The 24076-nt window shown below is 40.5% G+C and overlaps 1 protein-coding gene and 1 long non-coding RNA gene across 2 annotated transcripts; both read right to left on the minus strand.

The window, feature by feature from the left end:
* Positions 1-205: 205 nt before the first annotated feature.
* LOC117502303 (sal-like protein 3) lies at positions 206-3136 on the minus strand. Its single transcript, XM_034161353.1, is given in 4 exon segments — positions 206-371; positions 445-1688; positions 1691-2630; positions 2633-3136. Coding segments are annotated over 4 exon segments (2673 nt in total). The 5' UTR covers positions 3101-3136; the 3' UTR covers positions 206-350.
* Positions 3137-13752: 10616 nt separating this feature from the next.
* On the minus strand, positions 13753-23677 carry LOC117502246. The gene is made up of 3 exons (XR_004558242.1): positions 23587-23677; positions 23013-23017; positions 13753-13764 (listed from the first exon to the last, which is right to left on the minus strand). It is a non-coding gene; the product is annotated as an uncharacterized LOC117502246 (long non-coding RNA).
* Between the last annotated feature and the right edge of the window lie 399 nt (positions 23678-24076).

The following is a 24076-nucleotide window of genomic DNA, read 5'->3' on the forward strand; positions in this document are numbered from 1 at the left end:
AGGCCTCCAGCGTTGGTCAATGGAGGTGACCAGAGCAGTAACTGTGGAGTAGCGCAGGTGATTTTAGCATGAACATCGAAGATTTTAAACATGTTGAAAATTTTACCAGAATCACGATGAACATCAGTGTTGCCCGACTCACATCAACTTAGCTCCTGCGGAGTCTAGGAGACCTTTGGCTGGTCAACGTTAATCACGCGGGCCCATCAGGGATGATGTCATGCCCAGAGCGCAGACTGACGGATAAGTTGGCGGGATGTGGACGCTAAAAGGAGGCAGCTGCCTTTGGTTGCTCTGCTGACTGAGCCCGTTCACCTCCGTTTTTACCGTGCTGGAGGCAGAGCTGGTAACTATGCTAGGAAGACTTTGCCCTGCAGAAAGTGTAGATGTGAAGTTATCCTTTTGTTACAACATGCAACACATTTCAAAATGCGCTTTCTTTACCTTTTCTCTGCTCAACTGGAATGACACATTGTCAGGAGCCTCCTCTTTCACACATAGTTTGCTCAACTGTGTTTCTCTCGACTTTTCAGCGGCTGCACATGCTGATAGAGAAGCAGGAGACGCCGACTGTTCTCTCTTCACCGAAACTGCCAAAGGCTCTTGGGATTCTGGCCTATTGCTCGCAGCAGGAGATTTGATAGTGACGCCTTCAGAGGAGCATAGAGTCGGAGACGCTAACATGTGAGGAGAACAGGAGGACTCCGACACGTTTGAGCTGTTTGCACAACACGTCCCCACCAGTTTTTCAGATGAAAAGCTTTTACTGTTGTCATGAAAGCCATTGATAAGTGATTTAACGGTGAAGGAGTGGTTAAGGTTTGAGTTGATTGTTCTCATTTGGTTCTCCAGCGCTGCTATACTTGAAACAACCACTGAGGGTTTAGGAGGAGAACTACAAAGAGAGTTTAAAGTATTTTCCGTCTCCTCTTCCTCTTCTTCATTATCATCCTCTATGGAAATGTCATCGATGAGGTCGTTGCCGTTGACAAAGCTCTTCTCTTCCATTTCTTGCAGCTTGTCCACCAGGGTTGAGTCTGGAATCTGTCCAACCATGTGCATTCGGATGTGCTGCTGAAGAACAACAGCATTGGTGAACTTCTTCTGGCAAATTGGACAAGAGTGTTGCACCTGAACTGGAGGGTTTTCTCTGTGAACGCCGATGTGAGTCTTCAGGTTTCCTTTGGTGGTGAAGGCTCGGCTGCAAACCTTGCATTTATAAGGTCTCTCCCCGGTGTGAATGCGGTAATGCATCTTGAGCGCGCTCTGACAGCTGAGGACACGGTGACAAAGTACACACTGGTTTGGGTCTGTGATCTTTTTATCGATGTCCACCAGCTGTTGAAGCTTGGAGGTTTCTGATGTTTGCATAGAGTCCAGCAGGCTACTAGTAGGAAATTTAATGTCTTCTAACAAGGGTGGAGAGGTGGATGCAGGGGATGCTGAGGTGGTTGGTTCTGGTGTGGTAGCCACAGAAGAGATTGTGGTGCCGCTTGCTTCTGTAACTATGTTGGTTCTCAGCCTCAGGTTGCAGTTTTGCGGCAGGTGTTCCCCTTCTGATTTCACTATATTTGATGCTTCTGCCTCATGGTTAGACTGTGAAGACTCAGAAACAGGAGAAAAATGAAGCACACCACCTTTGTGGTTAGGTGACAAAGATAGACTTTCAGCAGACGATGGCTGGTGAGAGATTTAGCGGATGGTGTTGCACTTACAGGGTCATTCGAGCCGGCTGTACTGGTAATAGGGGAGGAAAGCGGCAGACTCATGGTGGCTGGCAGACTCGCTACAACAGGTTTGCTATCCAGCCATGAGGAGACTTGTTTTTCCGGTGGGACGGACATTCCGTAGGGAATCCCAGAACTTGTTGGCACATTGTCTAGATATTCTGGCACAGGGTACGGATTCATCTGAACATGAGGATACTTCTCTTTATGCCTCTGGAAGTGGACTTTTAAGTTCCCTTTTGTGGAAAACCGATTGCCACAGATGTTGCATTTGAAGGGACGCTCTCCTGTGTGGGACCTCAGGTGGATCTGCAGAGCGCTATCGCTGCCAAACACTTTGGCACAGAACCTGCATTTATGCTTGAAGAAAGGCTCCTCTGGACTGGGCTTTGTTTCGAACAAGGACACGTTCGGCAGTTTTCCCTTCTTGTTCTTCATCAAGGCTGCGAGGGGGTCAAGAGCATTAGCAGTGGCGGCAATGCTGGCCAAGGGATTGGGGAAAATGACGCTGCTCGGGGGGCTTTGAGGTAGAAATGGCAGGCTGGGCGATGAGCTGTGGAGGCTGTTGTGGCTGAGGGAACTATGCGTTTGCGAGCAGCTAATGCTGCTTGTGTTGGAGCCTGTAAAAGGAGGCAGCACCGTGGAGATGCTGCAGCTGGAGTGACACGGGGTCGAATTTTCAGATGGGGCTGAGGTACATTTAATGTCTCTAAAGGCTGGTTGCCCAGTTTCAGTTTGTGAGACCAGACTTTGTGAGTTTTCAAGCACAGATGGCAAAGAAACGGCACCCTGTCCATCGACGGCTGAAGGCATGACTCCTGATAGTGGCAGGACAGATGGAGGGATGATGCCTTGAGGGGGAAATGGATTCGGTGCCAGAGATAGAGACCTAGAATCGGGTTTATCGCCGCTTGCGTGGGTTGTCTGTTCATGATGGCTACCTGGCTGCAGATCTGTTCAATGAGCTGCAGCTGGTGGACCTGTTGTTGCTGCAGAGCCAGCAGGTGCTCCAGGATCACAGGTATGGCTGCTGAGGCCACCTTCCCCCCAGAGCCACTGCCGACAATTCCCTGTGAGAACTGAGCAACAGCCACCCTGGTGCTGTGAAGGATCTCCAGCGTCACATTTGTACTCGGTAAGCTGTAGCTGCCTGCAGCTGATGCCTTTGGGGAAGCGGATTCAGCTGAACCTGGAGGTTGAGGACTAGAGGCCGTGGCGTATTTTTCTTGCACATGATGCTCGAGCTCCATTGTGTCATCCCGCTCCCCATCTTCCTCTAAATTATCCAGACTGGTGTTATCATTCACCAGAGCGTCTCCACGCTCGAAGTCGGCGTCTGTGGATTCTGCAGAGGATGAGTCACTGGACACCATGCTGGGAGCTGGGAGGTTTCGGCAGGAGTTTCTGCTAGAGCAGGCATTCCCCCATTGTCCTTAACAATCAGCACCAAAGGATCCTCCGTGCACACTTTGTCATGTTCACGCAGCTCAGACCAAGTGAAGAACTCAGCGCAGCATCTGTCACAGACATGCGTTTCCTCGCTGCTGCCTTCAACTCCATCAGCTTCATTTCCCGGTGTGCTTCGGAGAAAACCTGAAAGGAGCAAAAAATAAAATTAAAGAAAACTTCACTAAAGAGACAAGAATCAGTATCCGACACTGCGATGAATCCCCATGGACCTGTCAAACCCAGGAGTGAACAAATATTCAAGTCCACTGAACCAGACCAATATCACACATAATAACAGAAATGCTAACGAGGGCAAACACAGCAAGACTAGAAAAAAACACCAAAGTTTGATATAAATGAAACCCAGATTTCATATGCAAAAAACTTATCTAATTGATTCAACGCATAAGAAAAAAATTCAGTGAAAGTTACAAAGTAAATAATGTTAAAAGTAACTACATTTGTGAATTTATATTTATAGAAATCTCAAAAAAGTTTAGGGCTGTAATACAGTGGTGCAGCAGTTTGATTTTTACTGTGAAAGAATACTTTAAAATAACAAAAAAAATTCTGATAATAACAATATGCACACTTACAAATAGTTTATCTATAACCAACAGTAGCATAATTTATATATTTATATTTACTCCTGCATTTAAATTATTACAACTCATAATTGTGCATACATGCCAGAAATTAAGTTTTGTGCAGTTTATGTTTTTGTTGTTGTTGTTTTTTTGTTTTTTTGTTTTTTTTTTACTGATTTTGACATAATTCGGGACTTTTACAACCTATTAAAAACCTGTCATATTTTGGTCAAAATATGACTGATTTCGACAAAAATTAGTGATGTTATGGGCATCAAATGATTCAGTGAGCTGAACATCACAGCTTCAGAATTTGACTCTCATTAACTTTTTTGTTACATAAGCTGCAAAACTGCATGAAACAACTGGAATATTCGAACTGAACCAACGTGCAACAACACACTCATTTTTGCATTAATAAACAAACATATTATATTCTCAATAAACACACACTGTTTTGCACAAAACCGCTATTTTGCACAAAACCTGAATTATAAAATGCACAAAAATGTGCATTTTGTAATTGTGAAGTGCCTTAGGGAGACTGGGGCAATATATATATATATATATATAGTAAATAAACTGAACTGAGATGCGAAATAAATAGAAGTAAATTTGCAAAAACATAAAGCTGGAAAACGACATATACGTATACACTTAAAAAATAAAGTCACTTCCACTTTTTAATCAAATTAACTTGCTTAAATATTGGCGGTGAGCTTTTAAGATCTTTTTGTCCTCTTTCAGTAGATCTATTGTGTGACATTTCTTTAGAAACTGCTTTAAATTTCAGAATCACAGTTACATCTGTTCAGGCTTTGCCCCATTAGGAAATAGACAGCAAGAGCAGATGGAACGATTTGGTGGAAATCAATAGGAAGTGATTGTTACATACACTCTGACTTCCATAAAAATTACTTTAAAGTGCAACGTAGTTTAGTTCATATTTAAATTATCGGATTTTTGCTTGTTTTTGAAAAATGATTTTGAACAATATTGTGGTCTAATTTACACACGCCACAAAATATGTTGCAAACAATGTAAATTCTATTGATTTTGTATTACATTAACACACAAAATGTAACACTGGAATCAAATTTAATGTGTATATTTACCAAAGAGATGAAAGATTCAAAGTCTGGTACAAAACGTATGCATGCATGAAAATCTTAGCGTGTACGTTTCACTTTGTAATTGTGGCCACTTAAATATAACACAGTGAAACCACTCAAATTTACAGTGCAATTTCTGTGTTATAAAAGTGAATTACAGATGTTATATCTCCGAAAAGCTGATCTGAACTCTTTTTCAGCTTTGCAAAGTCAGTTTGGGAACCAGAACTGGTCAGAATCAAAGTCTCACCAAGTGGGTGGTCTGAAGATCTCCATGGCGATTCACCAAATACAGTAGTGAAAACACTTTGACTGTTTTAGTTTAGGATTGAATCTGTGCTTTGAAAGATTTACTTCACAGAAAAGAAAGCAAAGATTAGTTTGAATGTGTTTCCAAACAGAATAACAGTGAGGGAAATTTATTTTACATTTCCATCTTTCTACCACACAGAAAACAGATTTATACATCCCCCCTGCCCATTTTTAAATAAAAAAGCAAACAACAGTGTCAGCCTCACGTTCATGCCTCTCTGCATCGCTGCGTGACCTCTGGGCCGCAGAGGTCAGCGGTTCAGTTGTACTAATTGTATTATTATTCAGACATGGAGCACTTGCCCCTCACAGGGTGAAGCTGACAAAGGTTAAGACAGCAGGTTCAATCAAAGCACAGCTCCCCTGCCTGGCTGCAGGGCCCAAAGAGGGCCTCGTGCACACAACGTGACACATTTCACTCCAACAAATAACCAAGCGGAATCACGGAACAAGAACATTAAAGTTTCAAATATTAAAGTCATGATTTACAACCTTTTGAAAAAAAAAAACACACAAATCTTTCAAATAAAGAACTAAATCTACCCCGCAGGCTGTAGGAGGTTACAAAACCTAGAGACAGCAAAATGGTTTCCCACTTTATTTTGGATAACAAAGTTTAAACTTTAGCGGCTGTTAATTTCAAGCTAAATATTATATTATTACAATGTGGTAAATAATACTGAGGGTGATAAGATTATGTGATTACAGGGTTCAAACAATGTCTAACTTTGTTGAGTTTAAATACTAAAAATTGTGATTTAAAAATGATCATTATTAAAAATATTTTGGCTAAAATACTTACTTCAACATAATGTTTGAAAAACATCAGTTTTTCTTTCAGGTTAATGAAGATTACACAGAATACAGAAGGACCATTAAAATACACGAGATCCCATGTAATGTGTCACATTTGAAATAGTTCAATTTTCATTTGACCTTTTTTTTTTCAGGGGTTATAATGTTCATCAGACTTTGCGATTAAAGTTTAAAAGTTTCATTAGTTGACAAGAAAGACTGCAGCCAAATATAAAAAGTAGAAACAAAACTCTAACATAAATAAAATATATGAATAATTGACCATTTCAGTGTTAATGATCACTTTGATGCTTTATTTTTCAGTGAAACATTTCACAGCAGGCCTTCAGGCGGAGGACAGGCCGCATAAAAATAAATTAAATCTGAACGGTTTACAATGAGATAAAACACCTAAAATGTATATAAATAAATAAAAACGCTATTAGCAAGTGCAGGGCTGCATTTTGCAGATTTGACACCTATGTATGGATATTAGAAAGAAATAAGAATGTTAAAAGATATGTTAAAAAAAAAAAAAACAGCCACCAATTAATTTAAAGTTGCTTTTTAATACAAAAAAAAACACCTTACAGATCGATTACAATCTACTGTAGTTCAATAAGGTATTACCCAAAGATCCTGGCGGTGATCCGTTACTTTGTGCAAACTGCAGCTGAAGTGAGCAAAAGTGTTTTTGGCGGCCACGTACCGTTTGCGCACAGGAGTCCAGTTTGCGGCGCGCCGCCGCCTGACTTCAGCTGTTGCGGTTTGGCTTGTTTCGGCGGGACATGCGACTTTCTCTGCGAGTCGCTGCTGCCTTTTGCCGAATCATCTACCCCCGACAAATGGGAGCCGTCAGACTGAGCGGGGTCGGCGCAATAAAAGCGCAGAGGGGCTGCCGTTGATGCGCAGATTGCGCATGTCAGTGTAATTATGATGGAGGAAGGATAGCGCTTTGACGACTCTTGCTGCCCCTCCGTGGCTGATTGGCTGCCTTCCAGATATGGAAATGAGCGATGAGATTAAAAATAATTACTTCACTTCCTGGCAGGTTTTGCGTCTTTTTACGCACAGCTCCGAGCGGCTCCACGGTCGAGCTGGAGCCGAGCTCCTGTTTTGGAGCAGTGCTGGGGTTCACTTGGCGATCGAAGGCGCTGCATCCCGCACAAACCGACTTGTTTGCGTTGCCTGCACCTGTTCTTTGCGTGAAAGGCTGTGACGGATGAATGTCCCGGCTGGATCTCTCTCAACGGATTCGAGCTGCAACACGATAACAACCCTCCAGTCCTACTTCCACGGGACGGGATCGACTTAATAAAGTCCAGAAACGACAGGTGTTTCGTGCGTAAAAACGCAGATAAGATTTAAAAATATATATATGTGCGTAAAAACCAAACTTTACGCACAGAAAGGTCCGAGCTCAGACTGGCGGCTGCTGGAAGTGCGACTCTCTGCTTTGTCGGAGGCACCGGCGCACTTCTTGCTGCCCCCGCCTCCGGTCCATCATTAGGTGGCCTTCAAGCGGCTGGGATAGGCTACTGCCAGGATACCAGGAGGTGTTGGAGCTTCAGTTGTTACGACCTCCCACAATTGGGCGCCATAATAGACTGAAAAATGTCGGCGTGTTGGGGGAAAAAAACAACAAAAGTGAATCTCACCTAAACTCAGTTTATAATCAGATGCTGATGATGTTCTTATAGATGTTCGATCTGCAATCAGAAACTTTTTTTAAAATCACTTGTCACAATCGCAAAAGAATAAAAATGAGACGTAGGTTTTTGCTAAAGTCTTCTTTTTTTTAGATCCTCCTCTTCCACAGGCTGCTGCTGTTTCCGAGCTGAGAGCGATGCTGTAATCCCTCCTCACCAGCATTGTCCCACAACTTGTAATTATGTGGTATTAAAAGATGCAGCTGGGGGAGGACAGAATCAGCTGATGATAATTGCAAGTACTACACAACAGCCCTGTATTGATAGGCATGCCTCCTATTCCTCTGCTATGGGGAGATAAGGAAGGCCTGCTCCTCTCGGAAGAATATCTTCTTCTGACCTATCAGGTTTCTACAGACTTATGATGAATAGCCAGAGCAGCCAAGAGCACTTATCTTGAAACTCAAGCCTCCTTGATTTGATATTGATTCTGTGTAACCAGTGTCAACACACAAATCAAACTAGTAAGTACTTGACCATGATCTGTTCCACATTCTGATTTGGCTCACACTAACACGGACTCCACTCAAGTCCTAAAGCACCGCTGGAATCTCATTATTAGGAGCAAAAACAGAGCTTGCTGTAGGTCCAATTTTTATGGAGCGCATCACGTGCCACAATAAAGCTGAAGCTTTTACACATTTGAATAAAAAATAATAATAATTCATGCTTCTTCATATTAAAATTTTTTAAATGATGTACTTTAAAATCACAGTGAAAATAAATCTCTACAACATGATGTAAATCATATAAAATATCAGAGCCAAAGCAATACCGTGTCCCCGTTAGTCAAACTCACCACTTTATGGCCAGTTTTGTTCAACAAGAGATGAGATGGATATGTGAACAATTTCAAGTCTCTGAGTATGTCTTTTACACCAATCTTTTTAAAAACGCAGAGACAAGTGAGGGAAGCCACCAAGACACAACTCTGAATGAGTTATAGGGAAGGTGATGGCCTCTCTAATCCTGCTCCTGGAGGGCACCTGTCCTGCATATTTTCCATCTCTACTTGCTCTAGTCACACCTGGTCAATTAACATGGATGGTTCCCAACTCTTGATTGGTTGAGCACACCTGTTTGAGTTAATTAGATGTGGGTGGATTGGACAGGGCTTTAAAACACAGGGGCAGACCCAGGATTTTGTAAAAGTGGAGAAGGTGAGGGGGGCGTGGATTTGTGAATGTGTCAGGGGTGATTGAGAGGACACACTTCCCGGGTCTGGGGAAATTTTTTTTTTATTTTTAGGTGCCATTTACTGCATTTTGGTGCATATTTCACCATAATATACACCACAGAGAACAGATACTTTATAACAGACGTCTTCAACTGAATCCAGAAAGAGCTGTGAGGGTGCAGGTTTTCTTTGCAACCACCAACTCCACCAGGTGATTTCACTGATTAACTGACTCCATCTGCTGTGTTATAAATGCTTTATAACCTGTTTTTTTTTATACATTTGAACTTGTTTTGTACAATCTTGAATGTGATGCTATGATGAAGAGTAACAGAGAACATTTGAAATGCCTGTGAACACCTTTGCAGCAAACGAGTTCACAGGCATTTGTACCAGACCATGATTCAGCAAGGTGTAGCAACACCTTGCTGAATCATGGTCTGGTACAAATGTATCTAGCTGAGTCACTTGTTGCTAAATAGAGGGTCCAGAAACAGCATTCAGCTGGGACCCCCCCTCCCCCAGGGTTGGAGAGAGCTGCTAGTGTGCACATGAAGCACCTTGAATGACAGCATGCTGACACTGCTGTGTGTGAATGGGTGAATGTGAGGAATCATTGTAAAGCACTTGAAACATCTGCATCAAATGAAAAGAACGCTATAGAAATGCAAGCCATCTATATGTTAAAAGCCAACTGGCCTCTGTGAACGTGTATGCGTGCATGAGTATGGCTTTGATCATGGACAAACTGGGGAGAGCTGACATTTGCCGTTTGGTATTCTTATGTATTTTTGGTCAAGGATGAATGCTGCCAAAATGGAACATTGATAGTACTGATATTTTTGGAGAAACTATGGATATTACATAACAACAGTGAACAATGGACATTGATAATTACATTCTGGACTCACAGGCCATTCCAAATCATTATCAAAACTTTGCATAAATTATTACCAACCTTGAAAAATGTTAGCTACTTACTTTATAAACACTACCCAATCTAGAACCCGTGGATCCCCACAGGCAACGTGCTAGTTAAACATTTAATGCTGTTTGGAGAGGAGAAAAATCTCTTCTGTACATGGAGAGATTTCATAAATGGCACTGCTTCATAAACTTTCCAGTGCAGAACAGAACAGGGTTTTTTTAAGAACTATAAAACAAGCATTGTAATACTATTGATGGAGCTCTAATAATGTAACCAAAAATAGTGTACTTTTAGTATCTAAATCCAAAGACCACAAACAAAAACTTGCGTCAAGCCAGTGTGTGTAGGATTTAGTGTTATCTAGTGGTGAGGTTGCAGATTGCATTATGCCATCACTGGTCATTATATCATTTCCCCTTCATGTTTTTGCTTCTTTGTCGACTGCAATTGTGATAACATGGCAACATGTACGATCCTTCTATTCACAAAAATCTGAGTTCTCAAAGTCTGTGTAGCAACCAGTAGATAGTGTATATACAGCCCAGTCTCACGTGTTTTTGTGCTCCCATCACGAAATGATTCAAATTTTCATGACAGTTTTTTTTTAAACTCACTATTACTATCCCCACCCCTACCCCCAAACCTAACCTTAACCATAACCTAACCCTACTCCTTCCCCTAACCCGAACTATAACCACCCGACCCCCCTGCTTTACTTTTAAATTTGTGCAGCCGTCACGGAAAGAATTAGAATAAATTTGTGCTCCCATTATGAACATTTTGACTTTTTTTGAGAGAATATCACAAACCAACAGATTAATGTATATTTTGTGCTGCTGATTCTCGACATGCCGTGACACTGGGCTGTGTTATAGCAGAGCAACCACTGATTCCTGGGTTTTTTTTTCTTTTCATAAATTGGGGTAAATACGTCCCTTTTGGGCTACTGTATCAACATGATGGCCTCCAAGAGGGGGCCCGCTCCCATGTAGATATGAAAGGCTCATTCTAAGATTGTGAAAACATCGATTCAATGTTGCAGGTAATTATGCACTAATGATTAGATTAGATTAGATTAGATTAGATTAAATTAGACAATACAGAACTTTATTGATTCCTTGGGAAGACTCCTTCAGGGAAATTGAGGTTCCAGCAGCATTGTATAGCAGCATACAGGGTAAGAAGCACACAGAATATCAAAAGTGAAAGTAAAAAAGAAAACAGTTTGGAAATATAAATATAAATACACAATATAAATACCAGACCTACTGGTTTACTGGCTACTACTGTTCCTCTCATTCCCGTCCTCTGTCTTCCTGTTACTCCTCCTCCCCTGAGTGAGGAGTTGTACAGTCTGATGGCCTGAGGGACAAAGCAGTTTTTCAGCCTGTTGGTCCTGCACTTGGGAAGGAGCAGTCTGTGGCTGAAGAGGCTCCTCTGGTTGCTGATGACGGTGTGCAGAGGGTGATTGGCATCGTCCATAATGTCCATATAGAACAGATAGTTCTGAATGCTATAATCCATTTCTGATAAAACACACCTAAATCCTTCACACCTTAGCTTCAAAACACATACACACACACACACACACACACACACACACACACACACACACACAACACACACACACACACACACACACACACACACACACACACTTTATCTCTCAACTGTCAAAGTTATTGTTAAATATTTGTTTAGCAGTTTTAACGTCTGACTCGATGCAGGCAGCTTGTATGTTTGTACCGTATATTTGACTGAAAGGTTGTCGCCACAAATATCATCTTGCTCCTGTACAACGGAAAATGGAGTCTGCAGAACTGAGCAGCAGCGGTGAAAAATTCGTTATGTCAGCGTTTGGCCCATCTGAAGATTACAGTGAGCTGTGATTTACTGGCAGTGAAACACCAGCGTCCTGTCAGCCGAGCAGTGTGATAGCGGCTGCACGGTGCACGAGGCCCCCGATGGAGAAATGACAAGCAGATATCTCAGAGCCACCGTTCAGACAGACAGCAATCAGCCAACGGAGAGATGCAAAGATCTGCATGGATCAGTCAGCCCAAAAGAGGGCAATTCAGGTGACGAATCTTCTGTGTGCCAAAAGAGGAAAAGTTACTACATCCATTTTTGGAGATGTCCATAATTAACATTTTTGGTTTATCCTCAGAACAGTGGAGGTGAACAGAATTTGTTTTCCTTCTTTCCCAAACAATGTGCCAGTTCAGGCTCTTCTGTGATTTCATGATTTACATAATCTCATATTTCCAACAACTTTCTGTTTGTTTCATCAAGAGATAAAGCTCTGTAAGTCGAAATTATTGATATTTCTACAAATACAGGAGGAGCAGATGCAAAGTTGAGACAAACCTGTCAAAGTGGGAGGAATCACAACACTTTTTACTTGAAATAGTCCATGAGCCAGTCATCAATTTTGACCTGCACTGTAAAAAAAAAAAAGTATGTGAAATTAATGGTGAAATCCTGTGATTCCACAACATAAAGAAATTGTTAAATGAAAAACAATGGAGTGGTGTTTACAGCAAAAATGTGTAAAATGTGGAACTAAACTGTACTGTGAATTTAACAGTACAAATATGTCAAAATAATCATATACCATTGTAGAATTTACAAATGACTGTAGTTTAAAAACAGAAAAACAGTAATACCAAAAACTGTGCAAATCAGTTAGATTTTACAGATGAGAATTTACACAAATACAGATACTGATAATTAAGGGTTTGAAACAAGAGGTGATGTGTCTGTTTAAACTACATTTAAAGGAAAATAAAACATGCAGTGGCTGTTTTGCAGAGCTTTTATCTTATAAATAGACAATAAAATTACAACAGGTTTACTCTGTAAAATTTACATATTTTTTGTAAAATAATTTACACATTTACTGTAATTTTTACAGAGCAGGGGTGGTGGCCAAGTGGTTAATGCACTTGGTTTCAGTGCAGAAGGGTCCGGGTTCAAATCCCACCCCTGTCACATTTCTCCATGTAATGTGGAGATGCGTCAGGAAGGGCATCCGGCGTAAAACTTGTGCCAATTCAACATGCAGATCCACCTTGGATTTGCTGTGGCGACCCCGAGTGCAAACAAGGGACTTACTACAGTAATTTTTACAGAATTCTCCTGGTAACCACAGCTGCCAGGATTTTTCAGTAAAAACAAGGGAATTTTTTTTACTGTGTGATTGGTACCACTTAAGGGGACTAAACGACACTTACAGTCCAACCTCAGTGTACCATGAGCTCCTCAAAAATGTATGATAGACATCCCAGGGTGGTAGCTGCAGCCAGGTAGAGGCCAATGAAGATTTACACGGAGGTCAAAATGTAAAAAAGCTCCAATTATGTTGAAACTTATACCACATTATTTGTCTGATCATAAGGATTTCAAAAAGGTATAGTTTGTACTATCTATGACTGAATGTTATGGAGTTATGGGGTAAAAAAACAACAAAATCTGTGACATAAAGGTCAGTTTCAGTTTATGCAGGGGTCAAAAGTTAAAGTTGCTCCAATTTCAGTAAAAAATGATGCAAATTATTAGTTGAAATAAAAGGATTAATAAATGGAATAGTTCTGATTGTGTTGAATGTTTGGGCTCCAAAGTAAAGGTCAAACAAGGACGACGTCCACTGGATTCTATGACGTGTGACATATGTTACCCTGTAACATAACTAAGCATGACAGATGGTGCAAACTATTCCTTGTTAGAACCCTATTAACCAATAGTTTTCATCACTTCTTACCAAAATTAGAGAAACTTTAACTTTTGATCTCTATACAAACTGATACTGACCTTTGTCACCATTTTGGGGGTTTTCACCCCATAAGTCCATAACATTCAGCCATAGTTTGTCCAAACTACACCTTTTTTTAATCAAATGATCATACAAATAATGCAGTACATTTATGAATATGATTGGGGCATTTTAAAATTTTGACCTCTGTGTAATTCTTCATTGACCCCTACCTGGCTATAACTGCTATGGTAGACTGAGGCTGGATTCTAAGTGTCATTTAATCCCTTTAAGTGGTATTGAAAACTTGCTTGGTCCATGGACTAAAAAAGATAGATAATCCAAATTATGATCAAGTTTGATCAATCCCATTACAAGAAATTGACACAGGTAGCTTTTCAAGCCTCAAATCCATGAATGAGAGTCAGGTCAGGTCCAGGACTATGTTTCAAGTGTTGTTGCATACCACCCTGGATCCAGGCTGGCGACCACCCAGTCCATCTCCACCTCTTGAAAGTGATGATCTACCTGCAGCAGCCAGGCGATACCTTGGTCTTCTCCAGTTGCTGGGGTCCTCAGCACTGACGCATCTGCACACTGGATTATGGAAGTGTGCCACATGACCATAATGTCGTAAATGATGTTCCCTCCCAATGCAAGTGATACTCACTAAGCAATTGCTCATGTGTGTAACGTGGAGAGACCTGTGGTAAAGACATCCCATCTTCACATTCGATGACTGGTTAGAGTCCAATTGTTACAACAACACAGTAAGACTGGAAGCACCAGGAGCCTAAAGACTTGGACCTTCATTCCCCTGCAAAGATATTGGCATCACCAAATACCTCCATCCAGCAACCTTGTGACCACTTAAACTCTTCCCAGGTGTCTCTTGACCTCACAGGCTGAATGTCAGTTCAACACTTTCACCACATACAGATGCATGTCTGTGGGCCGAGTCCAGGAAGTCAATGAAAGCTTGGATCTTAGTCTTGACTCAGGACAATCACAAACCCCAGACACCACCGATTCCTCACTCAGCTAAATAAATGCTGCAATCAGCAGGAAATCATGACTGATTCCACAAAGTCAAGGTTACTAAACACTTCCTTGAGAAAGACACCCAAGTTGCTTGACTGCATGACTCAACCCAACACCCATTCCATGCAAACGCTGAAAAAATTAGGAGCCAAGTACACATTTCTCATTATCAAAATTGCACCTTTGACCCCCGTGAGATTGACTTTTGCAAAAACAAACCTTTTAAAGGCAATTTTGAGTTTTTAAAATGTAAAATATTTTGTAGCACCACTGCTAATTAAAGGAGGAAAATCTCTGAGAAGTGCATATCTCAAAACCTTGTCATATAAACTATTTGCACAAGTCAGTACCACTAATATAAGCATTAAGTCACAGTGACTCCAGTGTAGCTCAGAGAAATTAATCAATTTATGAGGCTGTACAGCATGTTGGTTATTTGAACCAACATGCTTAACATGTTCATTTATTTTTCAAATAGACAGCACTCAGAGAACGTATATGTATGATCAGGCTCAGCAATCCTTTCATTTTGCATTCTAAGGGTAATAAAACATTTGTAGGTCCTCTTTTACTACAAAGGTCACTTCCCCTTCAGTGCCTTAGTGGGATATACACAAAATTTCAGCTGTCAATGTTTGTAGCAGATTGTGTATGACCATCAGGGTTTAATAAATGTTAGGGGTTAGGATTAAAATAAAAATATACAAATCATCTAATGACATAAACCAGTCTATCTTGGAATGTCATAGAAGGTTATGAAATTTTACACAATCCACTTCTAGATTTCAATCAGCACTAACATTTAGAAGGTTCTTCATCTTAATAAAATAACCACCCAGGTTTGACAGGGAATGTGTTAAAAATATTTGATACATCGAACAAAATGCAAACAATTCTCCATCTCCTTAAAAGGAATTAAATGTATTCTTTCTTGATCAGCTCTATTATTCCACCAAGTTTAACGATAATCAGCTGAAAAACCTTTTGAGAAACTAAAAAGAATTAAGTGGTGTAAATATTACTTGTAATTTGGATCAACTTATTTTATTTAAGTCTCATCAATGAAGTGCCTTGTTAAGTGTTGTACCAACAATTCTCGGTCTTATTTTAGTACACTTCTGGATTCTGATTAACACCAAGATTTCTGTTTTTGTCTGAAGGTGATTAATTATTCCGCCAACATTCATGGTGATTGGCTGAATGATTTGTGCAATCTTGCAAACAACCAGAAAACAACTGCAAAACAAGTGAAACTATGAACTCGTAAATGGACTGCATTTTATATCGCTTTTCCATCTGCATCAGATGCTCAAGTGCTTTATAATAATGCCTCACATTCACCTTGATGTCAGGGTGCTACCATACAAGGCACTAACTACACTAGGGGATTAAGGGACCTTGCCCAAGGGCCCTGAGTGAGTTTTCGGTCAGGCTGGGGATCTGAACCGAGGATCCTCTGGTCTCAGCCCAACAGCTTAACCACTAGAACCATCACCCTCCCCTAGTACAATCATTTTAATTTTTCTGATCTGAGGTGATTCTGGCTTCCTTTCTGGTTAGTAGATTACTAGATTACAGAATAAAGAACAATTAATCTCAGGTTCCTCATAAATAAAGGTTTTTCTTGAACATGATTAAATATCACAGGCTGGATCAATACGTGGGGCCGGCTGCACCGGTGTGATAACACAATCAATACAGAGTATTTGGATTTTAATTAATACGCGATGGCACCATCAGTAGTAAAACCAGTGAAAGCGCGACCTGAGTCGCGTTTGAAATATGCCTGATGTGGATCGTCCTGAGAACAGATGGTCTCAGACAGATAAAAGGAAAGTCCGTGCATATTAGTGGGAGGCAGGTTAAAACAAGAGCCAGATCATTCCGGTCCATCCCCATGTTCCTCTATAGGGACATCGGCGATGGTCAAAAAGCCGAAATGGAAACTGGGAGACAGGTTGCAATAGCCAAAACCTTCACTCAGCAGTTATTGCAGCTGAATGGGAGCAGGTTCTTCATCCCAAAACACAAAGCAACAGAGAATAGGCCCAAAAGAAATCAACTGGGAACAAAGAGGGACTGGATGGAGAGTGGAGAGTGATAGACAGCAGCGAGGCTCAGCTGTTAGGTTATGTAGACCGGACGGCAAATTCTGATCGCTTTAATTCACTACACCCAACTCGTCTGGCTCGCTCCCCTTTCTGCCTTTTATCTAACACTGTGTTTCTGTATTGATTTTTCTCTTCTTTATCTTCAAGGCTGGATAAGAGGAACAGAGAAGTACGGCAGAATGGAGAACTTTCCTGGAGATTGCTGCTATTCTCCAGCTTATTGCCTCCTGTCCTTCATGGTTTCACATGACGTCCCAGGTGTCAGGATCGCCTTCACGCTGCAAATGGAAGAAGGTGATGATACTGGCGTGCTGGGATCAAAAAGAGAAGAGATGGTCCAGATAGAAAACGATATTAGAAAAGCTTCCTGAGAGCAACATACCTTCACCAAAAGCCAAAAACTCTAAACTTTTGGATTGAGATTAACATTATTGTAAATTTGCAACACCTATTCTGACAGTATTTTATATTTGTCAGTGTCACAACCTTCCACTTGTATAGATGTAGATTTTTTTTCCCATATCATGGATTATCACACGTTGACTGACTGTATTGTAATTTGTATTAATTAGCCAAAGCAAGCAGAATTCAAAGTTTCTCGTGGACTCTGTGGCTACACTTATTCAAAGGCAGGCACCTGTAAATCGCTCAACATTTACTGATAAGGAATTTTAGATCATTTTGAAGAGAAAAACAGGATATTTGGTAATATATATATATATATATATAATATATATATATATATATATATATATATATATATATATACGAGGGTAGGCTGAAAAGTTCTAAGGCTCCCCATGAAGGAGTAATGCATTAACTGCATTATAGTGACCTAGAACTTTTCAGCCTACCCTCGTATATCCCAGCATGCTGCAGTCACACTAGCAGATCCTGTAACTGATATAAGCACTGCCTTGGCTTTGAAACTGAGACGTTTATGTTAAGGTTATGTTGTCTATTTGACTCGATACCACCTAAGCTGTTTAAGGACCTGTGACCTACATTTGTGCCCACTATCCCAAATTTTATTAAGCTGACACTACCATGGGTTTCTGCTCTATACAGTTTTAAATCTGCAGTGATAAAACATATCCTTAAGAAAGCTAAATTCAATCTGGTTTCATTGAACATTTACAAATCTGTCCTTTTGCTCCATAATTCTTGAAAAAATTAATTCACAGCAGTTTGTGGATTATTTTGCTGATAGTGAACTCTTTCAACTGCTGCAGTCCATGTTTAGAATGCTCCACTCCACAGAGACAGCACTTACTAAAGTGGTGAATGACCTGCTTGCAATGGATTTGCATGTCATGTTAGTGCTGTCATTGCTACATGTTCGTGCTGTGTTTGACATGGTTGATGGTCGTATATTACAATGTTCTTGCATGGTTGACATCTTATTAATCCGTCCCTCTTGGTTTGTCTTGTATAACAACATTGCTTCAAATCTTGTATGGTGTACCACAGGGATCAGTATTATGCCCTCTCCTATTCTGTCTCTATATAGAAAATCTTGGTCAGATATTGCATATTACTTTTCATTACTATGTTGATGACATTCAGCTTTACGTCAATAAATGCAGATAATTCACATCAGAGAAATCACTAATAATGCTTTCTATCACTTCTGTAATATTCCAAATATTCAACCTATTCTGTTTGGGGCAGATGTAGAGGCATTGATTCACGTTTTTGTCTTGTCTAGATTGGATTACTGTAATGTGTGTTGTTGTTTTACCGCAGTCCTTATAAGAGTTTCCATCTGGTTCAAAATGCTGTAAATACCTTAATGAAAGCCCCAAGCAAGAAAAGAAATACAAGAAAAAAGAGTGGGTGGGGGTGGCATCTCACAATGCAAAAGAAAGAAAAAATCCACATCCTGATCAACACCAGAACAAAAATGTAGGGTTCTTTTATATTCCAACCAATTTTCATGCGTTTATTAAGTAGTTTCTGAGAAATGACTTAATATATTCTATCCCTATCTCGCTATGTAAAAGCAAGCTTAAAAAATAAATCCATATCCAAATTCTTATCGATACCAAGATTTTATTGGCCCTTCCTTTTGGTAACATTTTATCATTTCACCAGTTTTGTGGAAATAAGCAAAAGAGCTTTTGAAAAAACTGACCAACATAACAAAATTGCAACCACTTTGTCATTAAGAGAAAATAAAAAACCAAAACAAAATCCACATCCAGGTTACGAGTGGGTGATTATTTTTGCTGCTCCTGTTTGTTCACATTTTGCCAAAACAAATCTGGCATCAATCCATATATTGACTTGACATACTGTAGGTTTTACTCCGGATGCCTGATTCCTTTAGTCACACAACTCCAAATGTACAGAAAGTTTAATAAATAAATAAAAATTCAGAGTCTGCACTGAGTTCCTGATCAACGTCAAAATATTCTGGGGCTTAACCTTTGACAAGATTAATGATTTCACTAGTTTTTGTGAAGATAAACTGTTTTTGAGAAATTGTTCAACATATCAAAAATGGTCTGATTTCACTTGGCAAAGTAAATAAATGAAAAGTAAATAAATAAATAAATACTCTGAAATAAACTCCTCATCCTGATCAACACCCAGATTTTATTCGATTTGATTCTTTCTCCTGGAAACATTAATAAAGTCACCATTTTCAGAGATTGTGGCTAAAGAAATAAATAAATAAATAAATAAATGCCCCATCGCATTTATGTAAAGAAAATAATCCCAAATCTACATTCACATTATTTTGGTGGTGATGTGTGCAACGCTTTTTGAGTGATCCTATAATAAAAAACAAAACAAAACAAAAAAACAAACAAAAAACAAACAAACGGTGGCTCCTGTTATAAATATTCACTGCTGGAAACGCGGTGTGTGTTGCTGTTGAGATAATCTGCTGATTTCTAGCAGCATGTGAGAACGAGGAATGCTGCTTAAAACACTTCCCCAGTTGCAGTTTTCTTACACATAAAAGCTGTATAATGATGTGTTTGGGAATTTGTTGACATTCAGGCTCACATGACAACCCCCTAATAGCAGAAAAGCCCCAAATCTAAGGAAAAAAGGAAATTATTCCTTCTCACAAACTTGCACGTCAGTGACGACAACATGTGCAATAAAACAGTAGTTAATTACAACCTTTGAGGAAGAACCATGTGAGGCTGGTGGAGGAAGACACAAAGTTCAAAACAATTTACTTGCCTCCTGACAGTGAAATACACAACAGGTCTTTGCTGCAGAACATCTCAAACATCCAGTGACCTTTTGGAGCAGATCATTTTCAGACAGAACATGAAAATTATCTCATCATTAGCAGAAACGCTACCATAACTTTTCAGCAACTCTGTCATCAAGAGGCTTGTAAATGATGTTAGAAGACAGCTGTTTACTTATGTACACTGAACAAAAATATTTGTTTTTGCTCCCATTTTTCATGAGCTGAACTCAAAGCTCTAAAACATTTTCTGTATACACAAAAGAACTGATTCTTTAAAATATTGTTGACAAATCTGTCTAAATCTGACTTCTCCTTTGCTGAGATAATCCATCCCACCTCACAGGTGTGGCATATCAAGATGCTGATTACACAGCATGATTATTGCACAGTGTGCCTTAGGCTGGCCACAATAAAAGGCCACTCTAAAATGTTCAGTTTTCTCACACAGCACAATGCCACAGATGCTGCAAGTTTTGAGTGAGTGTGCAATTGGCATGCTAACTGCAGGAATGTCCACCAGAGCTGTTGCCCATCAAATGAATGTTAATTTCTCTAACACAAGCCGTCTCCAAAGGCATTTCAAAGAATTTGGCAGTACAATCCAACCGGCCTCACAACCACAGACCCCCACGTAACCACAACCACCCAGGACCTCCACATCCAGCATGATCACCTCAAAGATCGTCTGAGACCAACCACCCAGACAGCTGCTGCAACAATCAGTTTGCAGAACCAAAGAATTTCTGCACAAATTGGCAGAAACTGTCTCAGGGACATTCATTTGCATGCTATTTGTCCTTGTCGGGTTCATGACCTGACTGCAGTTCACTGCCATAACTGACTTGAGTGGGCAAATGCTCACCTGTGCAATAATCATGCTGTCTAATCAGCAACTTGATATGCCACACCTGTGAGATGGGGTGGATTATCTCCGCAAAGGAAAAGTGCTCAGTAACAGTTTAAACAGATTTGTGAACAATATTTGAGAGACACAGGTTTTTTGTGTATAGAAAATGTTTTAGATCTTTGAGTTCAGATCATAAAAAATGGGAGCAAAAGCAAAAGTGTTGCATTTATATTTTTGTTCAGTGTGCTTCCTTGTTGTTGTTGTTGGTTGTTCAGTTGCCCCCTGTTGTTCACGGTCCCCAGAGTGGACCCAGTGCAGATCCATAATGGGATTTTGCACAACTATTTTACTGGATGCTCCTCCTCACACAACACTGAAGAACAACAAACTTTGTGGTATTTGAAGTGGGGGTGCAAATTGGGCAGGTGGGGGGTGGACTTGCACAACCAAATTACATTGTGACAGCCTGTGTGCATGAGTCGGCTACACCTTGGAGCATTGAACTCAGAAATATCAGTCACCAAAGAGACGTAAAATAAAAGATAAAATACTTCTCAACGTACCAGGTATTTGGTGATGCCAGTAATTTTGCAGGCGAACAAAGGTAAAAGTCTTTAGGGTCTTGGTGCTTCCTGTCTTACTGTATAGTTGTGAGACTTGGGCGCCAGCCAGTAACCGAAGGCGACCACTGGATGTCTTTGGTACTAGGATCCTTGGATACTGCTGGAATGACTTTGTGTCAAGCAAACGGTTACTTAGAGCGATGATGGTTTGGATGATGTCTGTCACTTGCATTGTGAGGAAACATCATACAACATTTTTGCTGTGTGGACTGTTTCACTGGTGCCTAAATGTTGAGGACCCCAGCAGCTGAGGAAGACCAAAAACACACCCACATTTCTCTTGTCTGTGGCAAATACGTAGATGGTTACTTTCAACAGGTGGGAAGGACCAGTTGTCTGCCTGAGTGGTTGCCATCCAGGGCCCAGCAGTTCTGCAGTGTGGTGGATGTGGTGACATGTGGCACCAACGCATACTCCCGGACTTGACTTCTCCCAAATCAAAAAAAACATTAGTCAACTCTGTAACAGTTCATGGTTGAAGCGTATTTTCCGGAAAAGAATCTTAATTTACACAATTGTTTGGACACTGGCTTTTCTGTAGTCTTCATATGAATGTCAAATAATGATTATTTTCTTGTTTTGATTTAGTACTACTTCCAGCACAATCACATACTGAAGCAATAAGAGGAAGTCTATAATATGTGGAATGTTTTTGCCTCCTGACCCAGTGTGGTTCTCAGTACCAGACAGATACGAGACAAAATAATGATTAGGAAAAACGCTAGGAGGAACACCCAAAACTGAAACCACAACCTAAATTTAGTCACGCCACATGAAGCTAGCATTAGCGTATCACAACAAGCTATATAATTCATTTGCCCTCCAAACTTGCCAATTTGTGTCCAGCATGCCATGTGTGAGGCTTTACATCATTGTGTAACAAACACACAAAGGTGTTGTCTCCCACCCAGAAAAACTCTGCCACTTTGACCGAAGGGGAGCAGGGATGGGGGAGCCAAAACACCCAGACCGATTTTTATGTGAACATTGACTAAGAATGGTCTCCATCTGTGTAAACCGAGTCAGGCAGTGACTTCCTTTGAGTCACAGTCTGAACCCCGGAGCAAATCACTGACATTTATCACGCACGATGCCACACATTTCCACGTAACAGTTTGCACGCTGCCAGCCTTCTACAACCGTACTTGATCATTCTTTGTTTTTCCTAAAAGTACCAGGAGCTGATATTCAGAGCTGCCGCAAAGGTTTTTCTTTTTCCCCCCAATTTGGCTGTATTTGCTCGCCAGTGAGTCGTCATATTTTAAGCATTAGCACCTTAGCAAGAAGGCGGTCAACTCAACATACTCTTTACACTTACAGTTAAGGTAATATGATGTCTTTTTTGCTGAGTAACATTGATATTTGGTGGAAAATTCTTTGAAATATTTTGGAGGCAGATTTGCTTATTTGAATTGTATACACACAGCTGAATCTGTTAGCAACATGCTAACTCACAAAAGGAAATAACTACTACGAGCTGTAGTTATTGTAGTTGTAAATGTGGTTGCTTCTGTTAAATAGCGATATTACATTAAGTTTATTTGGTTGAGTTCACTTAAAAGATTTTATCATTTATCTAATTATTCATTCATGCTTCTTGGATATTTACTCTACCGGTTTACAAATTACAACTCCTCATTCTCTCCTGAAAAAAATGACGTGTTTCTGAACAGTTTTTTTTATGTTGTTGCTGTCTTTTACACATTCAAGAAGATGTAGTCTTTCAGGTAGAGGTGGGCGGATCTATCCTAATATCGATAATATCGATACCAACGCTGGTATTGATATTGAACGATCCTCGTGCAAAAAGGTCGATACTCAAGCTTTTTTCTCTCCCACACGCACTGACTGCTGCACACGCAGATTCATCAAAGTCTACTCTCTGTCTGTAGAGCAGCACTGCGCTGTGTCACACAACACGGAGCAGCGCACCCTTGTATTGTGGTTTGTCAGCCCTCTACCTCAGGAGATTTTGTTTTAAGTTGTGTTGAGTGATATTTTTTAAACAAAAATGTTGATTGTGATAATAACGTATTTTGTTGTCACGTACAATGTTTGGCGAAATTCTATCCTAGGACTTTTGGTCCTTTGGCTCTATGAAGCTTAAATATGAAAAAGTATCGGTATCAGTATCAGCGATACTGGGCCTGTATTTACTTGGTATCGGATCAATGCCAAAATTCCCGGTATCGGCCACCTCTACTTTCAGGTACCCATAATTCCTTGCGCATGGGAATAGTTCCGGTCTCAGCCTGCATTCACTTAGCTGTGAACAGATGCAAGAAATTCGGTCTCTTAAAACTTCATGAGGATCCATTCACACTATGACATGAAGTGGGTGACACAGCTAATTCTCAAAAAACGCCAGAGAATGCTTGCTCCAGATGTCCAAATTTCCTGTCTTCAACGAAAGTCGAAGTAGTTCAGCGGAGGGCAGCGCTGTATTGGTGGAGCTCAATGTTTGGCGAAGGTCCATTGACTTGCTATAGGACGCAGTTCAGCTTTCACCATCGGACAGTGGACGCACTGTTAACACACTCTGCAGAATAATAGCGTAGCTTGGTGTTGATGATCGTCGACTCATATATAACCTCGACTGCAATTGCATCACATGCTACTGTTGTGTCACTGAGACAGGTTCTACATATTTCTTCATATTTCTACATATTTCTTGATGTCCAAGGGATCCAGAT

This window comes from Thalassophryne amazonica, chromosome 20 (assembly GCF_902500255.1).
Source record: "Thalassophryne amazonica chromosome 20, fThaAma1.1, whole genome shotgun sequence".
Lineage (NCBI taxonomy): Eukaryota > Metazoa > Chordata > Actinopteri > Batrachoidiformes > Batrachoididae > Thalassophryne > Thalassophryne amazonica.